At 41.1% G+C, this 19,879-nt stretch overlaps 1 protein-coding gene across 5 annotated transcripts in view; it reads left to right on the top strand.

Annotated features, from left to right (window-relative positions):
* The window catches only part of GNE (glucosamine (UDP-N-acetyl)-2-epimerase/N-acetylmannosamine kinase), a 45,748-nt gene that overhangs the window by 25,252 nt on the left and 617 nt on the right, over nt 1-19,879 (top strand). For 3 of the 5 annotated variants that reach the window (XM_033123479.1, XM_033123480.1, XM_033123481.1), the window contains 9 exons: nt 2,641-2,793; nt 4,892-5,104; nt 8,281-8,368; nt 9,120-9,330; nt 9,468-9,597; nt 9,941-10,162; nt 12,200-12,382; nt 13,129-13,245; nt 13,808-14,407. In XM_033123479.1, coding sequence (XP_032979370.1) covers nt 2,641-2,793; nt 4,892-5,104; nt 8,281-8,368; nt 9,120-9,330; nt 9,468-9,597; nt 9,941-10,162; nt 12,200-12,382; nt 13,129-13,245; nt 13,808-14,043 — 1,553 coding nt within the window. In that variant the 3' untranslated portion in view covers nt 14,044-14,407. Of the gene's footprint in view, nt 1-2,640; nt 2,794-4,891; nt 5,105-8,280; nt 8,369-9,119; nt 9,331-9,467; nt 9,598-9,940; nt 10,163-12,199; nt 12,383-13,128; nt 13,246-13,807; nt 15,916-19,014; nt 19,158-19,879 lie in introns of those variants that run through there. The other 2 variants (XR_004424695.1, XM_033123478.1) reach the window with 2 other exon arrangements.

Raw genomic sequence — 19,879 nt, 5'->3', positions numbered from 1 at the left:
TTGATTTGGTAATTGTGTATATTTTAAATCACATCACATTAGTACAGGAAAGGAATCAGGCTTTCCTACTATATAAGTTTATCCATTCTATATATTTCTTATTCTTGGACAGATTTGTACTTATCAGGGAACCTGTCTAGATAACGCTGATGGAACAAACTTGTCTCTTTAGTCTCCTTTTTGTATGCTTCTAAGCAAACTTTCTTGCATTCTGTTCTGATTAGGCTGTTAGCTATATATGTATTCTGAAAAACTTTGTATATTTGAAACACTTGTAATGAATAGAAAAATAACCCTTGTAAAGCAGAATGCAGCAAGATTGTACTTGTAGAGCTTAAAGTTCTATTGGGAACTACTTAAGCAGTTTCTTTATGAAAAGAAGGATAACAAAATAGCGAAAAGTAGATTTTTGTAAGCCAGTGGGGGAGACTCGGGGAGGACAAAACGATGAGCCCAAGCCACCTACTCTGGCAATACTACGTTGTGTGCAAAGCCTGCACCTGCTTCTCGACCTGCAACTTCTGATGTTATCACTCCGCTTCCAGGAAAAATCGTATTGCGTAGGCCACTCAGAACACGCAGCTTTGTAACCAGAACATTAATAAATAGCAGTCCAAATAAAAATTTAGCAAAGTTAAAAAAAACATGTTAAATTCCCAATAATGAAAGAAATACCACAGTAAATATAGAACTTTACAACACGAAACAAAATGAAGGTACTGTAATGCAAAGGGTTGTGTGGAAGGGGTGAAGCTTCTGAGTTCTGGAGACAAAGGCAGAGTGATGATGTCAGAAGTTGCACGGGGAGAAGCAGGGGCAAGCTTTGCACAAAATGTATTATTGCCAGGGGGAGAGGGCTCCAGGTCATTGTCCTGTGTTTTCTTTTTTTAAAAAAAATCTTGTGCTATTTTGCCATCCTTTTATGAAGAAACTGCTTAAATGGCACCATAATAGAGCTCTAAATTACAAAGCCCAATCCTGCTGCATCATACGGTTATTTTGCATTATAATGGTACAAATGTTTCTTAACCACACTTAAAGGAGAAGAGAAATGAGAAGTGGAAAGCTTTCATGGAGTCAACCGCTGGCAGTTTTCTTCCTCTTCACCTTCCTCGGGCCCCTTAGCAAGCAGTTGTAGCCATAGCTGTGTATGAACCTGTGCACAGAACTGCAGGAGCCCCATAGCATCCTCACTCCCAAAGAAAAACTGCCACCAAAAAACCAAAAACACGACCATCAGAGATTTGCCTTGCCAAGAGTGTTCTCAAGACAGAGTACATGGGCACACTGAACCAAGAGAAAGAATGTGGGGTGAAGGGGCCCTGTGACAAGTATTGTATTTCTCCACAGCTTGTTGCAGACATTTACGTTAAGGTTCTTTGTGTTCAGCTGTGGGGAATCATGTATGAATAACTCAACTACTGCATTAAAGGCTGACATCATTCCTCTATGTACCAGTCACAGATAAGTTAATTCACTTTATAGAAACATGCATTACAGTGGGACCAACTTGTACCTGTGGTGAGATTGCAGCATATACGTAATATTTCCAAGTCCTTTACAGTGCAGACACCTTTTATTGCTATTTCTCTCCCCATAGTTTCTAATGGTTCTGATCTGTATCTAGTGAGTTACCTAAATTTATGTCGATCTCATTTTTCTAGATTTCTGTTTCTGATAGATTCTTTTAGGACTTTAGTTCTTTTTCCTACTTTGTACAAAATTATAGTAATTATATCCCCCTGACCCAGAGTTTAGAACATAATATTGGAATCAATAATTTTTTTAAATAAAATTTTAGAGCCTATAGTCTTTTAAATAAAATATTACTCAAGATTCTTAGTAAAAATTCTCTGTTACCATGAAATCATAAAAAATAACTGCTACTATTTGACTCTGGAAATTAACGATAAACTTAGTTTATCATGATAAAGTTGATCATTAAAATTAATATCACAAAGGAAAATATTCTTTCATTAAAAATAAACAAATGGAACTCATTTTCAGTTTTATGGGATAATACAGGCCCTGTTGATGAATGTTTTGTGTCATTTGGCATAGCACTGCCCATCTGAACCATTTACATTTTACATGTTTGCCGAGGAACTGTTTTTGGGATCCCAGCCTGGTGATAAGTGAAGCCTTTCTAGTCCTGTGAACAGAGTTAGAAACACTTGCCATTTGTTGAATCTGGTGGGTCGTGGTCTGGGGAAGCTCCTATGTGTTATATGAAGTATATTTAATACACACAATCCCTACATGTCCTAATTTGTAACATATTAATATTGCTGATAATTCATTAGAAACCCTAGTTAGAAAGTGGGAATATTTGCATTTTTTTACTGCTTTGAAATATTTTGGATTTTAAAACAATTTCTGATTTCTGCTACTTAGAGTTGCGTTTCGTTTGTGGTAGCAAGCACCTTTGTAAAATGTTAAGTTTGCTGAATCCTTGGACTTGTTGCTCTAAGTTCTTATCATTTGAACCTAATTTGGCTGCCCTGCTTAGAATGTGACAAACTGTTTTTTCCTTAGAATTTTTAAAAGCACAGACTGTGGGGTCTGATTTTTAGAATTTGCTTCTTTCTCCTTTAAGATTCTTAACTAATGAAGCAATGTGCTTTGATTTTCTTTAAACAGGTGACGATGTAAAAGCTAAAGATTACATTGTTGCACTCCAGCACCCTGTGACCACTGACATTAAACATTCCATTAAAATGTTTGAGTTAACATTGGATGCACTTATCTCCTTTAACAAGCGGACCCTCGTTCTGTTTCCAAATATTGATGCAGGTAATTGAACTTGAAAATGAAAGTATGCTACCTACCTATTCCGGTTTTATGTTCTATTATGTCTTCTTTTGACTGCCTTATCTTGCTCATTTTATCAGGGAAGGCCACTCTGCTCTGAAATGTATTCCAGTTTTCAAAGGATCATCAATTTTGCAGTAGATCAAAGAGTTTGTAATGTTTTTGTCAAGTCTAATAGACACTTAATAGGAAAGAAATACTAAAAAAAGGTCTCTCGAATCATCCCTCTAGTTTCATATTTAAATCTCTAACAGTTTCCACCAATAAGAAAATGCAATAGTCAAGAGACATAAACCTTAGAAGTTGAAAGAATGTCTTTAGGAAAACAGTGACCCCACTGACCACAGTAAAATAGGCACTCTTGTTATTTTTGGTTCTCTCATTTATGTTAGCTATACCTTAAATTCATCCTGAAGCTTAAACAAGTTTAGACCTAGAGTCCCTAACCAGTTGATCTTCAAGCCTGACCTGGCTGATCACCTAATTCCTGGTGGATGGTCCTGTTCTTTGGTGCTTCTGACACCTTAGCCATGTAAAGGGGGATATGAGATATAAATGACAAGTGCCAGAGCAGGGCCTGACACTGAGGAATTTTCAAATACTGGTTATTATTAGCTGACACCAGTCACTGCTGAGCTCTTAGGCAGTTTTTAGTGAAGGAGGCAGGACTCCTTCTCTGCAATGTCAAGATGTCACCATCTTACTCTGAAAGAATCCCTCTCTTAGCGTTTCTTGAATAATCTTTACTATGAGGGGAAAGAAAGTAGGGTGTTAAGTGAAAAAAAAAATTAAGAACCCACAACACAGATTTTGTCCAGGTAGTTTATCAAGTATTTCAAAAACCTTAATATTATTTTCTAATCCTTTAAAGTTTTGTATAAATATTTGTAATGTAATTATATATCTTTCAATATTCATTGTCAATGATATTCTGTTTGTAATATACTTTCCTGATTGTATACACTTTAGATTTGAGATATTTTCTCCCTCTGAAAGTAAAGGGTCCCAGGAATGCCTGAATCATACCTACCACTCATCTCTCCTCCTCACAGGGTTTTTGATAAAATATACAAAAGGAACAAGAGGGAAATAAGAATCAAGGCATCACTTTATTCTCTGGCTTACTCCCAGTTCCCTAATATAGGCCTCTGAGAAACAAGATTAGTACCTGTTGGTTAGGCGTAAGGCCAAAGAGAAGCCTTCAAGTGAGCCCAGGTCAGAGCCTTGGAATAGCAGCACCTTCTTGCATTGCATGTACCACAATAACTGGAGGCAACGACTGGTGTGCTCTGCAGGGAGCAGTGGCCAGGCCTGCACTCAGGAGTAGAAGCTGAGTCGATTGCCTGCCTCACCACAGAGAGGTTAAAAGGAGAGAACACTGCATACCCAGCTTCTGTTAAATCAGTGGCTCCTACCCACTGGGGAATGCAGTGTGGTTGCTATTCTGCCTTCTGACCAACCAGATTAGCAACTTGACCTCCCCTGGTAGCTAGGAAAGGGTGAGCAGAGAGGCAGGCAGAGAGGCATTAAATGTTGCCTCCCCTCTTATATCTGTAACATCTTTTAAAATCATGCATTTAAAATATCAGCCACAGTTATCAGAATCTGTATTTTCTTGGAGCTTAGTCCATGTAAGTGGGGGAGTGCTTTCCTGTTGAGCTGTCTTTCGGGTAAATGTGAGCATAGCCGAGGCAGAGGCTCTCTGATCAGCTTGGTGTGGAGAGCCTGTCACCTTTCCATTTAGAACTCGTAGCTTGAGAGAGAGAGACTGTTGACCTGTCTTGAGCCTCTGAATTGTTTAATGTAAAGGCTTTGCTGGGCATTAATAAAAGGTATTTGTTTTGCTGAGTGCTGTTTGAAAAGTCCCAACTTCTGCTGTTTCAAGTTTCTAGATGAGATGAAGCAGAGAGCTGACCAGACATTGTAGATATCCATCACTCAGTAATTAAAATTACTATTTCCCTAATAACTGTTACGAGTTTTTATGGGGAGATTTCTTTTAGTGGGGTTATACTTGCCAATGAAAACCGTTTCTTTATCTCATAAGCCATGTAACAGTTGCTCCTTTTCTTTTTCACAGGGAGCAAAGAGATGGTGCGAGTGATGCGGAAGAAGGGCATTGAGCATCATCCTAATTTCCGTGCCGTTAAGCACGTCCCATTTGACCAGTTTATACAGCTGGTTGCCCACGCTGGTTGTATGATTGGGAACAGCAGCTGTGGGGTACGAGAGGTAGGAGCTTTTGGAACACCTGTGATCAACCTAGGAACACGGCAGATTGGAAGAGAAACAGGTATTTACCTTTGCTTATTACAACTGACGGCTTAATACATAATACATGAATTATTACAAGGTTTGCATGTATCTTTGCCGGCATCCATTTTTATCAGTGAGTGCGTGAATGAGGTTAATGACCATTGTAGCCTAAAATCCATAAATAGCACACAGTGATTACCAAATTTTTTTAGGGCTCTACTTACATTTTTATTGTCTTTGTAGTATTGGTTAGAGCTAAGAGTTTCTTAGTTAATTGTGGTCTTTGGTGGCTGTGTTTAAGAGAGAACGTGGTTGAATGTGTCATCAGTATGTAAATGCTAGTCTTTCATTTTCTGGGCCCAAGAGTCACTTTAGTCAGTACCTTTAGTCAGTTCTGAGCATGATATACCCTTAATAACTGAAGTATAAGGAGGATTATTATTAATGAATTTGCCAACTGAGCTTATCCTGTTATTAGCATTAGTTCAAGTTCTAATACTGTCCACATGCAAATATATTTCTGTAGCTAATGGAAAAATATATGTATTTCATAGAAAAAGAACTGGACCAGAACAAGATTAGTTCAAACTCTGCTCTTTTTCCTATTCTTCATAACTGCCACCCAAACTTCCTATTATCTTTAGACCTTCTTCCCCCTTCCTCCCCAAAGTATTACTTTGCTCCCTACTTCACAGAGAAGCCATCAGATGAAAATTCTTTCAACTTCATTCATTCATTAAGAAATATTTAATAAGCACCTACTATGTGCTAGGCACTGGGATTCAGCAGCAAAATAGTTTAAAAAGGACTGAGCTCTCAAGCTCTCATGAAACTTCCATTCTAGTGGGACAGGAGATAGATGATAGACTGAAAAAAAAAAGAAAGAAAAAAATACCAGGATTTCCGTGCACTGTGCAGATGTAACGCAAGATAATGTACGTGATGGGCTACATTAGATTGGATAAGGGGAGGCCTCTTTTAGGAGATGACACTTAAGCGGAGATCTGAATGACAAGGAATCAGCTGTGTGAGGATCAGGGACAAGCAGAGGGAAAAGCCATTGTGAAGACCCTAAGGTAGGAACAAGCTTGATGCACTTGAGAAACAGTAGGGTCGGTGTAGTTGTAGCGTAGTGGGCAAGAGGAAGAGGATCCAGAGAGGGCGGTAGCCCGAAGCCAGGGTGGATAGTTGGGAATTTTTTCTAAGGAAGATGGGAAGCCATTTAAAAGAGAGGATGGCACGGTATGACTTGCATTTTGGAACCATCACTCTGGCTGCTGTATGGCAAGTGGAGTGTGGGGCAGGAGTAGAAGCAGGGAGACTAGTTGAGAGGTTAGTTCAGATGAGATGACAGTGGCTTAGACTACGTGGTCGTAGTAGAGATGGAGAAAAGTTAGATTGGGGGTTTGTTATAATACTTGCTGCTGGTTGGATGTGAGTAGTGGAAGGAAGGAAGTAATCAATAACTCCTAGATTTTTGAATTGAGAAGTGGGGGTACTCTTTCCTGATATGGGGACACTGAGGGAGGAGCAGATTTGGGAGGGGGTGGAATTAAGATTTCTCTAATGGCCTTGTTAAGTTTGAGGTGACTATTAGGCATCAAAATAGAGATGGCAGGTAAGCAGCTAGATAGTTCTAGGGAGAGTTAGAGTTGAAGATGCAAATTTGAGAGTAATTGACATATAGATGGTATTTAAATGGGAAATCAGTTCAGCTGCTGTAACAGAGAGACCCAAAATAATAGTGTCTTAAGTAAATTAGATTTTGTTTCTTACTGGTATGGCAGCTCCAAAGTCATCAGAGACTCAGCCTTTATCTATCTTGCTGTCAAGTCTACTTTTATCCACATCGGTTCGCTGTCAAGTGTACATGTTAGCCATTGGGAAGGGGGAAAGGAGATGTCCCTTCCTTTAAAAGCGCAGCCTGGAAGTTGCAATATTTCTTCACATATCCAATCAGAACTCAGTCACATGGCCACATCTAGCTGCAAGGGAAGCTGAAGAATAGACTCTTTAGCTGGGTAGTCAGATGCCCATCTAAAAATTGTTATTAGTACAGAGAAAGGATATTGAGGATAATGGCACACTGCCAAAGATGGTGTTTAAAACCAAGGGACTAAATGAGATTACCCAGGGAAAACACGTAAATAGGAAAGAGAATGGAGTCCAGGACCAATCTCTGGAGCTCTTCAACATTTAGAGTTCTGGTGAGGAGGGAAGGCCCATCAAGAAAGACTGAAAAGAAACTGCCAGTGAGGTCGAAGGAAAACCAGGAGCAGGGTATCATCAAAGCCCAGAAAAATATGTTTCCAGGAGATGGTGTTCAGTGCTACTGAGAGTTCAAATAAGAGGTGAACCGAGAATTGAACACTGGATTTGGCAATGTGGTCTTCTGTCAAAAGCCGTCCCTTGCACTTTCTGCCTCCACATTTATATAAGCACATGCTCATCCATTCTTTCCTTCTTACCTTCTTTACATTGGAGGGTATGAGGTGTGGGGTCTTTTGCCTGTCCACTGCTCAGCCTTCTAGAATATGTTCTAAATCACCCCTCCTGCCTTCTCAGGGACCTATCAGTCATCCTTTCTCTTCCATGTATCTTTAGCTTCCTTATCATTTAACCATGCCTATATCTTAAAATCAAAACAATACAAAACAACGCCTTCCTTGACCCACACCTCTTTCTAGCTACCACACTTCTGCTCTTCTCCTCTTAGCCAAGTCTGTTGAAAAACATGGCAAGTTCACTGTACTTACTCCTTCACATTGGTCAGAAAATATATGGAGAGAAAGTGACTGCCTGAACAGCTGACTGGCTAATTGACTAACTGACCAACCTGGCCTAATCAGTTGATCGAACAACTGGCTGAGTACATGGAAGGGAGGGCAGATTGGAAGAGTAGACATACTAGACTAGATGAGTAACAAGTGGGTACTAGATTAATTCACTTTATTTATTTCGGCAAACATACAAAAACTTGATTTTATTCTCTTTGGGAATAAAGGACCCTAGTGCTCTTAAGTATTTCATATCTTGCTGAGAGTGCTTTAAAAGTGTAAAGTAGAAAAGTTGGTGTTTCTCTGAAAGAAGACAACTTACTTGAAGTCCTCTAGGTTTCAGGACTAATGATGAGCATGACACATTGCTAAATTTCTTTAATTTTTGGGTATTCCCACTTCCGAATCTTTGTACTGTGTCACTGGATTTACCTAGGGGAGAATGTCCTTCATGTCCGGGATGCTGACACCCAAGACAAAATATTGCAAGCGCTGCACCTTCAGTTTGGTAAACAGTACCCTTGGTGAGTATATGCCCTCTTGTTTAAAAAAATGATTTAAAAGGGGAGGTGCCTCGGGCACCATTTTCAAGCTGTGACCACTGTTTAATCATCCCAGCAGAGCTCTCATTCTCCATCACTAGGAGTCCCTAGCCGCTGGTAAGACAGAGCTTGCTAATATACCCCCATTACTGTACCAAGGGTTCCGATGGAGAAAATTTTATTTATTTGTCTCAGTTAATTAACATAGCCCTTCTTCTAGGAAATACTTCTTTAGCCTACTTTGAATTTCCATAAGTATTAGTAATGTAATTGATTTTCTTTGAAAATAGTCTAGTTCAGTATTTTAGACTGTCCTCCTTTGTATTTCAAATTAATGATATTTTCCTGTATTTGTTTTTTCCTGAAAATAACTTTGCCCCCCACAAATGTAAAGATAAAAACTAAAAACAAAACAAAGAATTCATTGTCTCAAACTATGCTATATTTTGAAATTGGCTTACCAAAGATAATTTTTCTTTGATGATATAGCCATTTTTTAATGGTATCTCAGGCTGGAAATAGTTATATTTCAGTCAATAGTGGAATTAGACATTGCATTGGTGATATGAAGCTACTTAGTTACTATGTTGCTGAAGAGATGCAGATGTTGTTTTAAAAGGAAGAAGTACAAACTATTACCTCCAGGCTCAGATTCTAGTGCTGCCATGTCCTCCATGTCATTTAGCATGTATGAGAAAAGCATTGAATTTAATTGACTTTTTGGATATTGCAGTTCAAAGATATATGGGGATGGAAATGCTGTTCCAAGGATTTTGAAGTTTCTCAAATCTATTGATCTTCAAGAACCACTACAAAAGAAATTCTGCTTTCCTCCTGTGAAGGAGAATATCTCTCAAGACATTGACCATATTCTTGAAACTCTGAGTGCTTTGGCTGTTGATCTCGGCGGGACAAACCTACGAGTTGCAATCATCAGCATGAAGGTAAAAGAACTCCTCAGGTGTTCACTTTGTATCTCATATCAGTAACTGATTTTTTAAAAGTATGGGAGGAAGGTGGAACTAGAAACATTCTCATATGCTTCTTTAGACCAGTGAGGACGGATCTTTTTCTCTTATAGGGTGAAATAGTTAAGAAGTACACTCAGTTCAATCCTAAAACCTATGAAGAGAGGATTAATTTAATCCTACAGATGTGTGTAGAAGCTGCAGCAGAAGCTGTAAAATTGAACTGCAGAATTTTGGGAGTAGGTAAGATTGGGAATCACATATCCAAGAAATGTTTATCTTAATGTGCAAAATTTACTGAGTTCTGATGCATGACTGAGCCCTGTGTGTAGATGACTCTAGGTCCTGTCTGTGGGCCCTAAGCAGTGGGTCTTCCCAGGACACCATAGGCATTATGGGAGAAGCTGATGGCACTGTAAATCTGGGCGCTCCGCATTTAGCTCAGAACTGCTTGGCATGTCCTTGCAGTTTTGGTAATGTTTGTTTTTGGAGATCTTGGGTGAATCATTTGTGTTCCAAGCCCAGACAGTTGGCACACTTAATTGTTAATTAGAATTATTTTCCTTGTGTTTGTGGGGGAGCTCAGGTATATCTACAGGTGGCCGTGTAAATCCTCGGGAAGGAATTGTGCTGCATTCAACCAAACTGATTCAAGAATGGAACTCTGTGGACCTCAGGACCCCCCTGTCTGACACTTTGCATCTCCCTGTGTGGGTAGACAATGATGGCAACTGTGCTGCCATGGCAGAAAGGAAATTTGGCCAAGGCAAGGGCCTGGAAAACTTTGTGACACTTATCACAGGCACAGGTAAGAGGAATAAGAGAAGGCTGCTTCAGGAGCTAGAGTTTGTGCCGGGACACACACACCTCTACTACTCAGCCAGGCAGTTTACAACTCTGCTTTAGCCTGTAGAGTGGAGCTTGAAGGTGAGCCACACGTGAGAGCAGAGGGTCTGCTCAGGTCTTTTCTGAGCATGTGCCTGGCACTGAGCATGCGTGTGGCCTTTTAATTTCTCAGGAACTTGTTAGAGCTATTCAAAGCCCTTAGTCCCGAAAGCTTCTCATTCCCTAGCTCTTCCTCAGTCCTTTTGGTTAGTATATTGTTTGTCCCAACCGTTATCAGTTGCTCTAAGCAGCAGACTAATAGATATATTTTACCTTGAAATGTTTTTGATAAACGCCCCCTGAGCCCTGGGAGTCTTCTGAGTTAGGTGAGATAAAGGCAAGCCCTTTGAGCTGGCTGTCCAGGATCCACCGAGCTGGTCAAAACAAACCACCACAATTCTTTGAGATAAGTCGTTTAGTTTCCTCCAGTACTGCCGTCTGGACTGGGAATGTGGGCTGTCTTTCAAGGCCCTGCCAATTTATTGGGGGAGCAGGGGGTAATAGGACCAGAAAAAGCCAGAAAGCTCTCTTACTGATATTCAGCTATTTTCTCTTAAGCATACCTCTGGTTGTTGCAAACTTTCGGTTTCCAGAGTTCCAAAAAAGTTGATTCTGACTGTTTTTGCCAGCTTATTCGTTGCTTTAGTGGAAGGATGGACTTTTGGAGTTCCCTACTCTGCCCTTTCTGCTGATGTCCCAATTTGTTGTTTGTTTACTTTTTAAATTAAAGTTTATTCGGGTGACAGTGGTTAGTAAAGTTACATAGATTTCAGGTGTACAATTCTATATTACATCATCTATATAAAACATATTGTGAGTTCACCCAGAGTCAGTTCTCTTTCCATCACCATATATTGGACCAATTTGTTTTTTAAATAAGGAAATAAACTCAGTAAGTGGTCAAGACAGCATTTGATCCCAGATATGCCTAACTTCAAAACTTGTGTGCTCTGAAACTTTATATTATACTACCTCCTCTTGAAGCTCGTGCACTTCTTAAGACTCACACACAGTTTTAGCAAGTTTGGCTGTCCTTCGTAGCTCAGAGTAGTTAATGAGCTGCAAATTAGAGGGGTGGTGGCTGAGTAGGTGCCATAAGAAGTAATAGATGGCAGGACAACTCTAAAAAGCAGAGCCTTCTAAGGTGACAGAACGCTATTTGCTCCTGAGTAACTTCTGAAGTCCGTAACAAGGCAGTCACTGATTTCACAATTACTGAAGCACATAGTTTTAGACATGATGGCATTAAGAAGAGGCAAAATCATATTTCATATTCTCTGTTTAAGAAAGCAGGTGGTGTATAATAATAATACCACTTTAGAAAGATTGCCTGACCCCAAAGCAGAGTCTTAGACAAGATTTAGATGTGGGTATTTTATTTTGGAGGTGATCCTGAGAAGCAGGAGTGAGGGAATGGGAAGTGTAGAATAGAACAGACTAGAAGAGCCATTAGAGGATACATTACTGAAGCTGTCTTGAGGGCAGTGGGGGCTGAAATCAACCAGCACCTCCCAAGAAGCCTGCAGAATGCCATCCAGAATCGTGCAGTTGGATCTGCTGGCTCCCGTCCTGCCTTGGTTGAGGGTTGCCGTGGGCACTGTGCGTGTGTGACTAAGCGCTTGCGTCAGTGGTGGAGAAGGCCTTGGTGAGAACAGTGGGCAGTGTGTGCTTGAGGTGTGTACTGTCGTCGCCAGGTGAGTCTGAACTGTCTGCCACAGCTGTGGTGGAAACCATAGTGAGCCAAGCAGGTGCGGTGCAGGGTATCAGAGATCTGCTAACATTATTTCCATCCAAAATGATTCCAAAAAAGTTTTGGTACTCAGTGAGTTTCAGCGCTCTAGGAAAGGGGCATTATATAGAACCTCGCATTGCAAAGCTTCGCTAAACAGTGAGGCTTTGCCATGTCCGTTTTCTGTTTCAAGCGAAAAGCCACCTCAATGATCGTTGTCTCTCACCCTAGGAATTGGCGGGGGGATCATCCATCAGCATGAACTGGTCCATGGAAGCTCCTTCTGTGCTGCAGAACTTGGCCATCTCGTTGTGTCTCTGGATGGGCCTGATTGCTCCTGTGGAAGTCACGGGTGTATTGAAGCATATGCCTCTGGGATGGCCTTGCAGAGGGAAGCAAAAAAGCTACATGATGGTTGGTTTCTTTCTCCTGAGGAAATGAGGTAGTGAGAAGGAGGCAGATACATCTGGGTTGGTGACCCACAAAGTGAGGGGCAGAAAGACAAGGATGATAGGTAACAACAGAAATACCTACTGTTTATTTAGCATTTACTCTGGCCTGCGCTTAACTACATACTTTATGGCCGTTATCTCACGTAAGCCCTAAAGTAATCCTGCTAGGAGAGGGTTTCTGTATTACCCCAGCCTTACAGAGAACAGAAACTATGGAGGCGACATGACGTGGACAGGGGTGTGCAGCCAGTAATGGCAGAGGTGGCAGCTGAGCCCAGGTCTGTGTCTGCTCTTCACGTGCTGCGCCTCCCTGCCCTAGAATGAGGCACTGGCAACAATGCCACGTGGCATCTGGGTTGGTTAAAGAAGGAGATGAATGCTGACAGAGGAGTCTGATAATTCAAGGACTTTGCCTCATATGGAAGTGAGAAGTGAGGGAGTAAGAGCGGTGGGTAGGAGGCTCCGGGCAGAGTTGAGGCTGTTCCAGGCAGGGAAGTCCTGGGTGATGGAGAACCAGCAGCAAAGGCCTCTGGGGGATGTATGTGGATGTCTATAAATGATGAAAAGCTTTGCCACTGTGGAAAGAAAACAGTCTCCCCACTTGGGGGCTTGCTGCCCACCAGCAGTGGTAACCTTGGCCTCGCCACAGCGCTGCCACTGCTCAGTAATGACAATGACTGCTTCTCCTTCTCATCTCTGTGCCAACAGAAGACCTGCTCTTGGTGGAAGGCATGTCGGTGCCTAAGGATGAAGCCGTGGGTGCCCTCCATCTCATCCAAGCTGCGAAACTCGGCAATGCCAAGGCCCAGAGCATCCTGCGGACAGGTGAGTGTGGGCGCCTGGCAGCTCTGCCGCAGGACCGGGCCCTCGGTGCCCAGGCCTCCTGCACAGCAAGCTGCCCTCAGGACCAGCGCTGGCTGTTTAGAGGTATCTTTCCGGCTTACTGAGAGCGCAAAAAGGAACTGTTTTCAAGGTATTTGGCAGCACTGCCTTCTTAGACAGGTTTTGTTGTTTAACTTTACAAGTATGAAGAAACTAAGACTTCATTTTTTAGGAAACTTCGAGAAATACAGGAGAGTAAGAAAGTGTCCCTCTGAGTTTTACTGCTCAGAGATACCAACTAGTAACATTTCCTTCCAGTCTTTCTATTTTTTACATAGTTGAGATCATGTAGTACACAAATTTATACCCAGCTCTTTTCATTTCAAAGTATCCCATGATCATTTTCGCATATTAAGAATAAATCGTGAACAGTTTTAAAGGTACGGCTTCCTGTCACACAGTGTGAATGTACTACCTGCTCCTGGTTGCTGGCGCTTTTCCACCTTCCTCTTGGGCGTTTGTGATTTGGCTCTCCCACCGAAACTTACTGTTTGTTTTCCTGTAGCTGGAACGGCGTTGGGTCTTGGGGTTGTGAACATCCTCCACACTATGAATCCTTCCCTTGTGATCCTCTCTGGAGTCCTGGCCAGTCACTATATCCACACGGTCAAAGACGTCATCCGCCAGCAGGCCCTGTCCTCAGTGCAGGATGTGGACGTAGTGGTTTCGGATTTGGTGGACCCTGCCCTGCTCGGCGCTGCCAGCATGGTCCTGGACTACACGACTCGCAGGATCTACTAGGCCTCCCAGGAGTGGACACGGCCCGAGCGAGCGCTCCTTCACGGAATCAGGTTGTCTTTTAGACGAGCATTTCTTAAAAAGCAAATTTGGTATTTCAATTTGGTATTTGGCAGGTGACACTGGCAGAGAAGGTTTTGCTTTTAAGTCTCCTCTTCCCAAGTCACTTTTTCCAACCCCCATTTTTGTAGATTCTCTTTTTTGGGTCACTTCAGCTCAAACCCTGAGTACCAGTCAGTTTTTTGTGCCAAAAAGCTACAATAGAAGAGGAAGCCTTAGGCCTCTGCTTTCTAGATGCACCACTCAGACTGGCAGGTCTTGCTTGGGATGTGACCTTGATACTGGAGTTTGGATTTTTAATCCTTCCTCCTCTGACCCTAAACTTAAGTTTGCAGAAAGGGATCCAGTCAGGGGACAGAAGGAAATCGCACCAGGAAAGGCTTCAGTAAACTTTTTTTAAAACAGCTATATTGAAGTATTTTTTAAAGTACACAATTGGATAAGCTTCAATATATGTATTTACCCATGAAACTACTACCACAATCGTGATACTGGATGTACCTGTGACCCACAAAAGTTAGTTACTTACTACTCTCTCAGAACTTTGAGCAACTTTAGACCAGGGATCTAAATGACAGTGGCCTTAATGACCTGGTCCTTATCTTCTTAAGGACAGCTGAGAAGCCACTAGGACTTACAGCCTCTGAAAGGAGACTAACCATCCCAAGAGGATCTTTGCTCCTGACCAGCAGACACCTCTCCCTCAGTAACTTTTCACACTATGTTGAATACGACCCTGGAGTGTCTGTGAAGGCAGTGTTTGTGTGTCACACCTAGAACCCACATCTGTGAATCTAGATTCCAGCTAAAGAAGATTCCATGCTTTCATTCCTATCAAGGTACAAAGGCCAAGATTCTTGCTGTCAATTACAACCTGGAAGAAATACTAATAGCCACCATTTATTAAGTGCCTATTGTGTGTCAGGCTCAGAACTAGGTGCCTCATATACATTATTCTAAATTCTCATAAACTGTGACATAGATGTTTTAATTCCCATTTTATAGAAACCCAAACTACGCCTTAGTGTTTAAACATACCTAAAGCTATGTGGCTAGTGTTTTAGAGACAGGGTTTGATCCCAGGTCCCTCTGTGCTTTTTCTGTTAAGCCATACAACTTCTCATATCAAAAACGTTCAAAATGCAAATATAGTCTAATTTACTGTAGGTTACCAAAAGCTTTAATAAGAATATTTCATTAGTAATGACTTGATTTAATCAAATATTCCTCTATGCTGTGTAAATTTTGCTGGTACAGTATTTGGACTAGTGATAGGTTTTATGGGTACTTTCGGATGATCTAAAAAAGCGTATGCATACATTTCCCAGACTTCTATTATTTTAGGAAAACCTGAAGGTTTCTACAATATGTTGTTTCGGTAGAAGCATATAAAATAAAATGAAGGAATCAGCTAATTCCTTCCTGGTGGGTTAATGTGAAAAGATAGGTTGGCTGACCATATGCTCGTTCTTGTTGAAACATTCCACCGTGATTCCTGGGATGGAGGTAGTTTGCTCAGCCATCAGTGTCTGGGGCAAGATGCTATACTTTGACGGGGCATCAATTGTTCCTTGGTGAAATCTGTAACCACTTTATACACCAGACAATTGCATTGCTACCCAAATATATGAAGGATGGTACTAAATCTAAAACTAAATCGTAGTTTTTTTTTTTAAACTCGTAGGCTAATATATTCTATATATTACATATAGTTAATTACATTTTAATTTATTTTAATGTAAATATTTTTGTCACTATTGTTCTGAGCCAAATTCTAAAGAAACAAATAAATATATTTCCTTGTGGAAATCCTAACACTTTTGTATTTTGTTTTCTTCTTAATTAACTCACTAGCTAAAAGCATTTCCTTTCCCAGAATGGATTTATATTGTTGCATTGCTTACTTTTTGAAGTTCATATAAGTTCTTTACGGCATCTAACACAGATTTCTTAACCAAAAAGCAAAAAAAATTGATAATAGAAAGCATTGTTATGTAATAGTTTTAAAATGTATTGTGAAATGATCACAATAAATCTAGTTAACATCTGTCACCACACAGTTACAGAATTTTCTTGATGAGAACTTTTAAGACCTACTCTCAGCAACTTTCAAATATGTGATATAGTATTAACTATACTTGTCATGTTGTACATTACATCCCAATGACTTAGTTATTTTATAGCTGAAGTCTTATTAGTTATTTTATAGCTTTAAGTTTGTACCTTTTGGCTTTCTTCACCCATTTCTTTTTTTGTTTTTAAAGATTTTATTGAGAAAGGGGAACAGGACTTTATTGGGGAACAGTGTGTTTTTCCCAGGACTCATCAGCTCCATCCAAGTCGTTGTCCTTTCAATCTTTGTGGAGGGCGCGCCACCGGCAACCTTGTGGTTGAGACCCCGCGCTCCAACCAACTGAGCCATCTGGCCGCCCAGGAGCTCAGTGGCAGCTCGTTGTCTTCAATCTAGTTGCGGAGGGCGCAGCTCGCTAGCCCATGTGGGAATCAAACCCACAACCCAGTTGCCCAGAGCTCACGCTCCAGCCAACTGAGCCACCCGTCTGCCCCCTTCTTCACCCATTTCACCCACTCCTTACCCCTCACCTCTGGCAACCACCAATCTGTCCTCTGTAAGGTTTTTGGTGTTTTTTAAAAGATTCCATATGTGAGGTCAAACGGTTATTTTTCTTTCTCGGATTTCACTTAGCATAATGCCTTCAAGGTCCATCCATGTTGTCGCAGATGGCAAGATTTCGTTCTTTATGGTGGAATAATATTCATATATACACACACACACTCCCCCCACAATTTCTTTATCTATTCTCGATGGACGCTTAGGTTGTTTCCATATCTTGGCTATTGTAAATAATGATACAATGAACACGGGTGCGGATATATTTTCTAGTTAGTGTTTCTGTTTTCTTCAGATAAATACCCAGGAGTGGAATTGCTGGGTCTTACGACAGTTCTATTTTTATTTTTTCGTACTCTTTTCCACTGTGGCTGCACCAATTTACAATCCCACCAACAGTGCACGAGGGTTTCCTTTTCTCTACATCCTTGCCAGTACGTTCGTTCTTGTCTTTTTGGTAACAGCCATTCTGATGGGTGTGAGGTATCTCACTGCGGTCTCATCGGCCTTTCCCTGACGACCAGTGACGTTGAGCATCAGTGCTGTACCTGCGGGCTGGCTGTGTGTTTTCTTTGGGAAAAATGTCTATTCAGATCCTCTGCCCATTTTTTAATGATTGTTTTGTTTTGTTTTTCTATTGAGTTGTATGAGTTCTTTATATTATTTTGGATATTAACTCCTTATCAGATACATGATTTGCAAATTTTTTCTCTCGTTCAGGAGGATGTCTTTTCATTTTGTTGATGGTTTTCTTTGCTATGTGCAAGCTTTTACATTTGATGCAGTCCCACTTGTTTAGTTGTGCTTTTGTGGCCTTTGCTTTTGGTGTCAAATCCAAAAAATCATTGCCAAGACCGATGTCAAGCAGCTTGCTGCCTGTTTTCTAGGAATGTTTCTGTAGTTTCAGGTCTTACATTCAAGTCATTAATCCATTTTGAGTTAACTTTTGCATATGGTGTTAAGATTGTGGTCTGGTTTACCAACATGATTTACTGAAGAGACTGTCTTTCCTCAATTGTGTATTCTTGGCTCCTTTGTCATAAATTAATTGATCATGTCTGTGTGGGTTTATTTCTGGGTAATCTGTTCTGTTCTATTGATGTGTCTGTTTCTATGCCAATACCACAGTTTTGATTACCATAGCTTTGTAATAGTTTGAAATCAGGGAGTGTGATATCTCCAGCTTTGTTCTTTCTCAGGACTGCTTTGGCTATTCAGGCCTTTTGTGGTTCCATATACATTTTAGAATTGTTATATTTCCATGAAAAATGCCATTGGAATTTTAATAGGGATTGCACTGAATCTGTAGAACGCTTTGGGTCGTATGGACATTTTAACAATATTAATTCTTCCAGTCCATGAGTACAGAATATCTTTCCATTTATTTACGTCCTCTTCGGTTTCACCAATGTCTGATAGTTCTCAGTGTACAGGTTTTTTAACTTCCTTGGTTAAATTTATTCCTAGGTATTTTATTCTTTTTGAGGCAGTTGTAAATGGGATTGTTTTCTTAACTTTTCTTTCTGATAAGTTTATTAGTATACAGAAACAGATTTCTGTATGTTTTGTGTCCTGCAACTTTACCAAATTCATTTAGTCTAACAGCTTCTTGCGGAGTCTTTAGTTTTCTATATATAACACCATGTCACCTACAAATAGTGAGTTTGTTTTTCCTTTCCAATTTGGATGGCTTTTCTTTTTCTTGCCTAATTGTTTCAGCTAGGACTTCCAGCACTATGTTAAAAAATACTTAAAATGACATAAAAAGCAAAGATGGCCCCAAGAAAGACGTTTGAAACTAAATGTTGAGCACTCACTGAGTTCCTGGGACCAACTGCCCCTCCTTTTCATGAAGCCCCACGTGGGTAATGTAGGCTTTAGCAGCAATCCCATTACTATTGCTGTGTAACAAGCCACCCCAAAATTTAAGAGGCTTCAACAGTGATCATTCTTTTTCAGGGTTTCTGTGGGTCGGGAATTTGGGAAAGGCTCTACTTGGTAATTCTGATCCAAGGTGTCTGATGCACTTAGTGGCTGGAGCTGGAATAGCAGGAGGCTGGCTTACTAGGGACTAGGCCTCTCTCTCTGCTTGTAGTTTCAGGGTATCGCCATGTGGGCTGGTTTGAGTTTCCTTAGAGCATGGCAGCTTCAGGGTGGTAGAGCTTTTTATGTGGTGGCTCAAGGACTACCAACTTGAGTGTTCCAACAGACCAGCTGTGAGCAGCATTGCCTTTTATGACCTAGCCTTGGAAGTCACATAGCTTTACTTTTGTCCTATTATCCAGTCACCTCTTGATCTGAGGAATGTCAGACTTTACTGACATTTCACAACCTCATCCACCCTCAAGAAGCTACATCCACCCTCAAGAAGCCCATATGGTGTGAGAAGCAAAAACCAACCCAGATGGTACCACCGAGATAATACAAGGTAAGCTGCCCTGCACAGAGGGCTGTGGGAGCTCAGGAGGGAATAAGGGAAGGCTCTGTGCAGGTGGCCTTTGAACTAATTCTTAAACTGGATTTTGACATTTTGAATGGCATTATATGGCCCAGAAGTAACAAATGGGTGGTGAACAACAGCGATTGCTTGATTGCAGTCTGGGGTGGCTAAAGGGGAGAAATGAGCAAAGACCGGAACTGGGGGCCAGATCAACGAATGCCCTGCCCAACTACACTTGGAAGGAGGGAAATAGGTGGAAAAGTAACGAGGGTTCCTCTCCCCTCCAGACACAATTACCATAGGAGATGGTGGACTTTCCCTCTCGGCAATGGCAAGACCTACCCATCCCCACCCCACGCCCGTCCCGAGTGTGCTCTTACAGGAGTTTACATCAGTCTCCAACTTGGAAATAGTATCAGAGAACTATAAGCAGATTTCTGACATACGGCTTTATTAGTTGCTCAAACCGTCACCTAAAACTTGACAGGTTCTGAGGGCAGATAATGAATGTGTTGATGTCTGAAGAGAGCAGTCTCCTAGAGGATAGAAATGTTCTATGATCTACGCTGTGCCATTCACATAATACCTAACCACGTGGCCAAAATACATGAAATGTAACAAAGGCTAGAATGTCATTTTTCATTTTAACTAATTTTAATTTAAATAGCCACATGTGCCTAGTGGCTACGGTCCTGGCCAGCAAGCTGTAG

This window comes from Rhinolophus ferrumequinum, chromosome 12 (assembly GCF_004115265.2).
Source record: "Rhinolophus ferrumequinum isolate MPI-CBG mRhiFer1 chromosome 12, mRhiFer1_v1.p, whole genome shotgun sequence".
In the NCBI taxonomy this organism is placed as follows: domain Eukaryota; kingdom Metazoa; phylum Chordata; class Mammalia; order Chiroptera; family Rhinolophidae; genus Rhinolophus; species Rhinolophus ferrumequinum.
The sequence above is the reverse complement of the archived record's forward strand: the minus strand, read 5'-3'. Positions and strand labels throughout refer to the sequence as shown.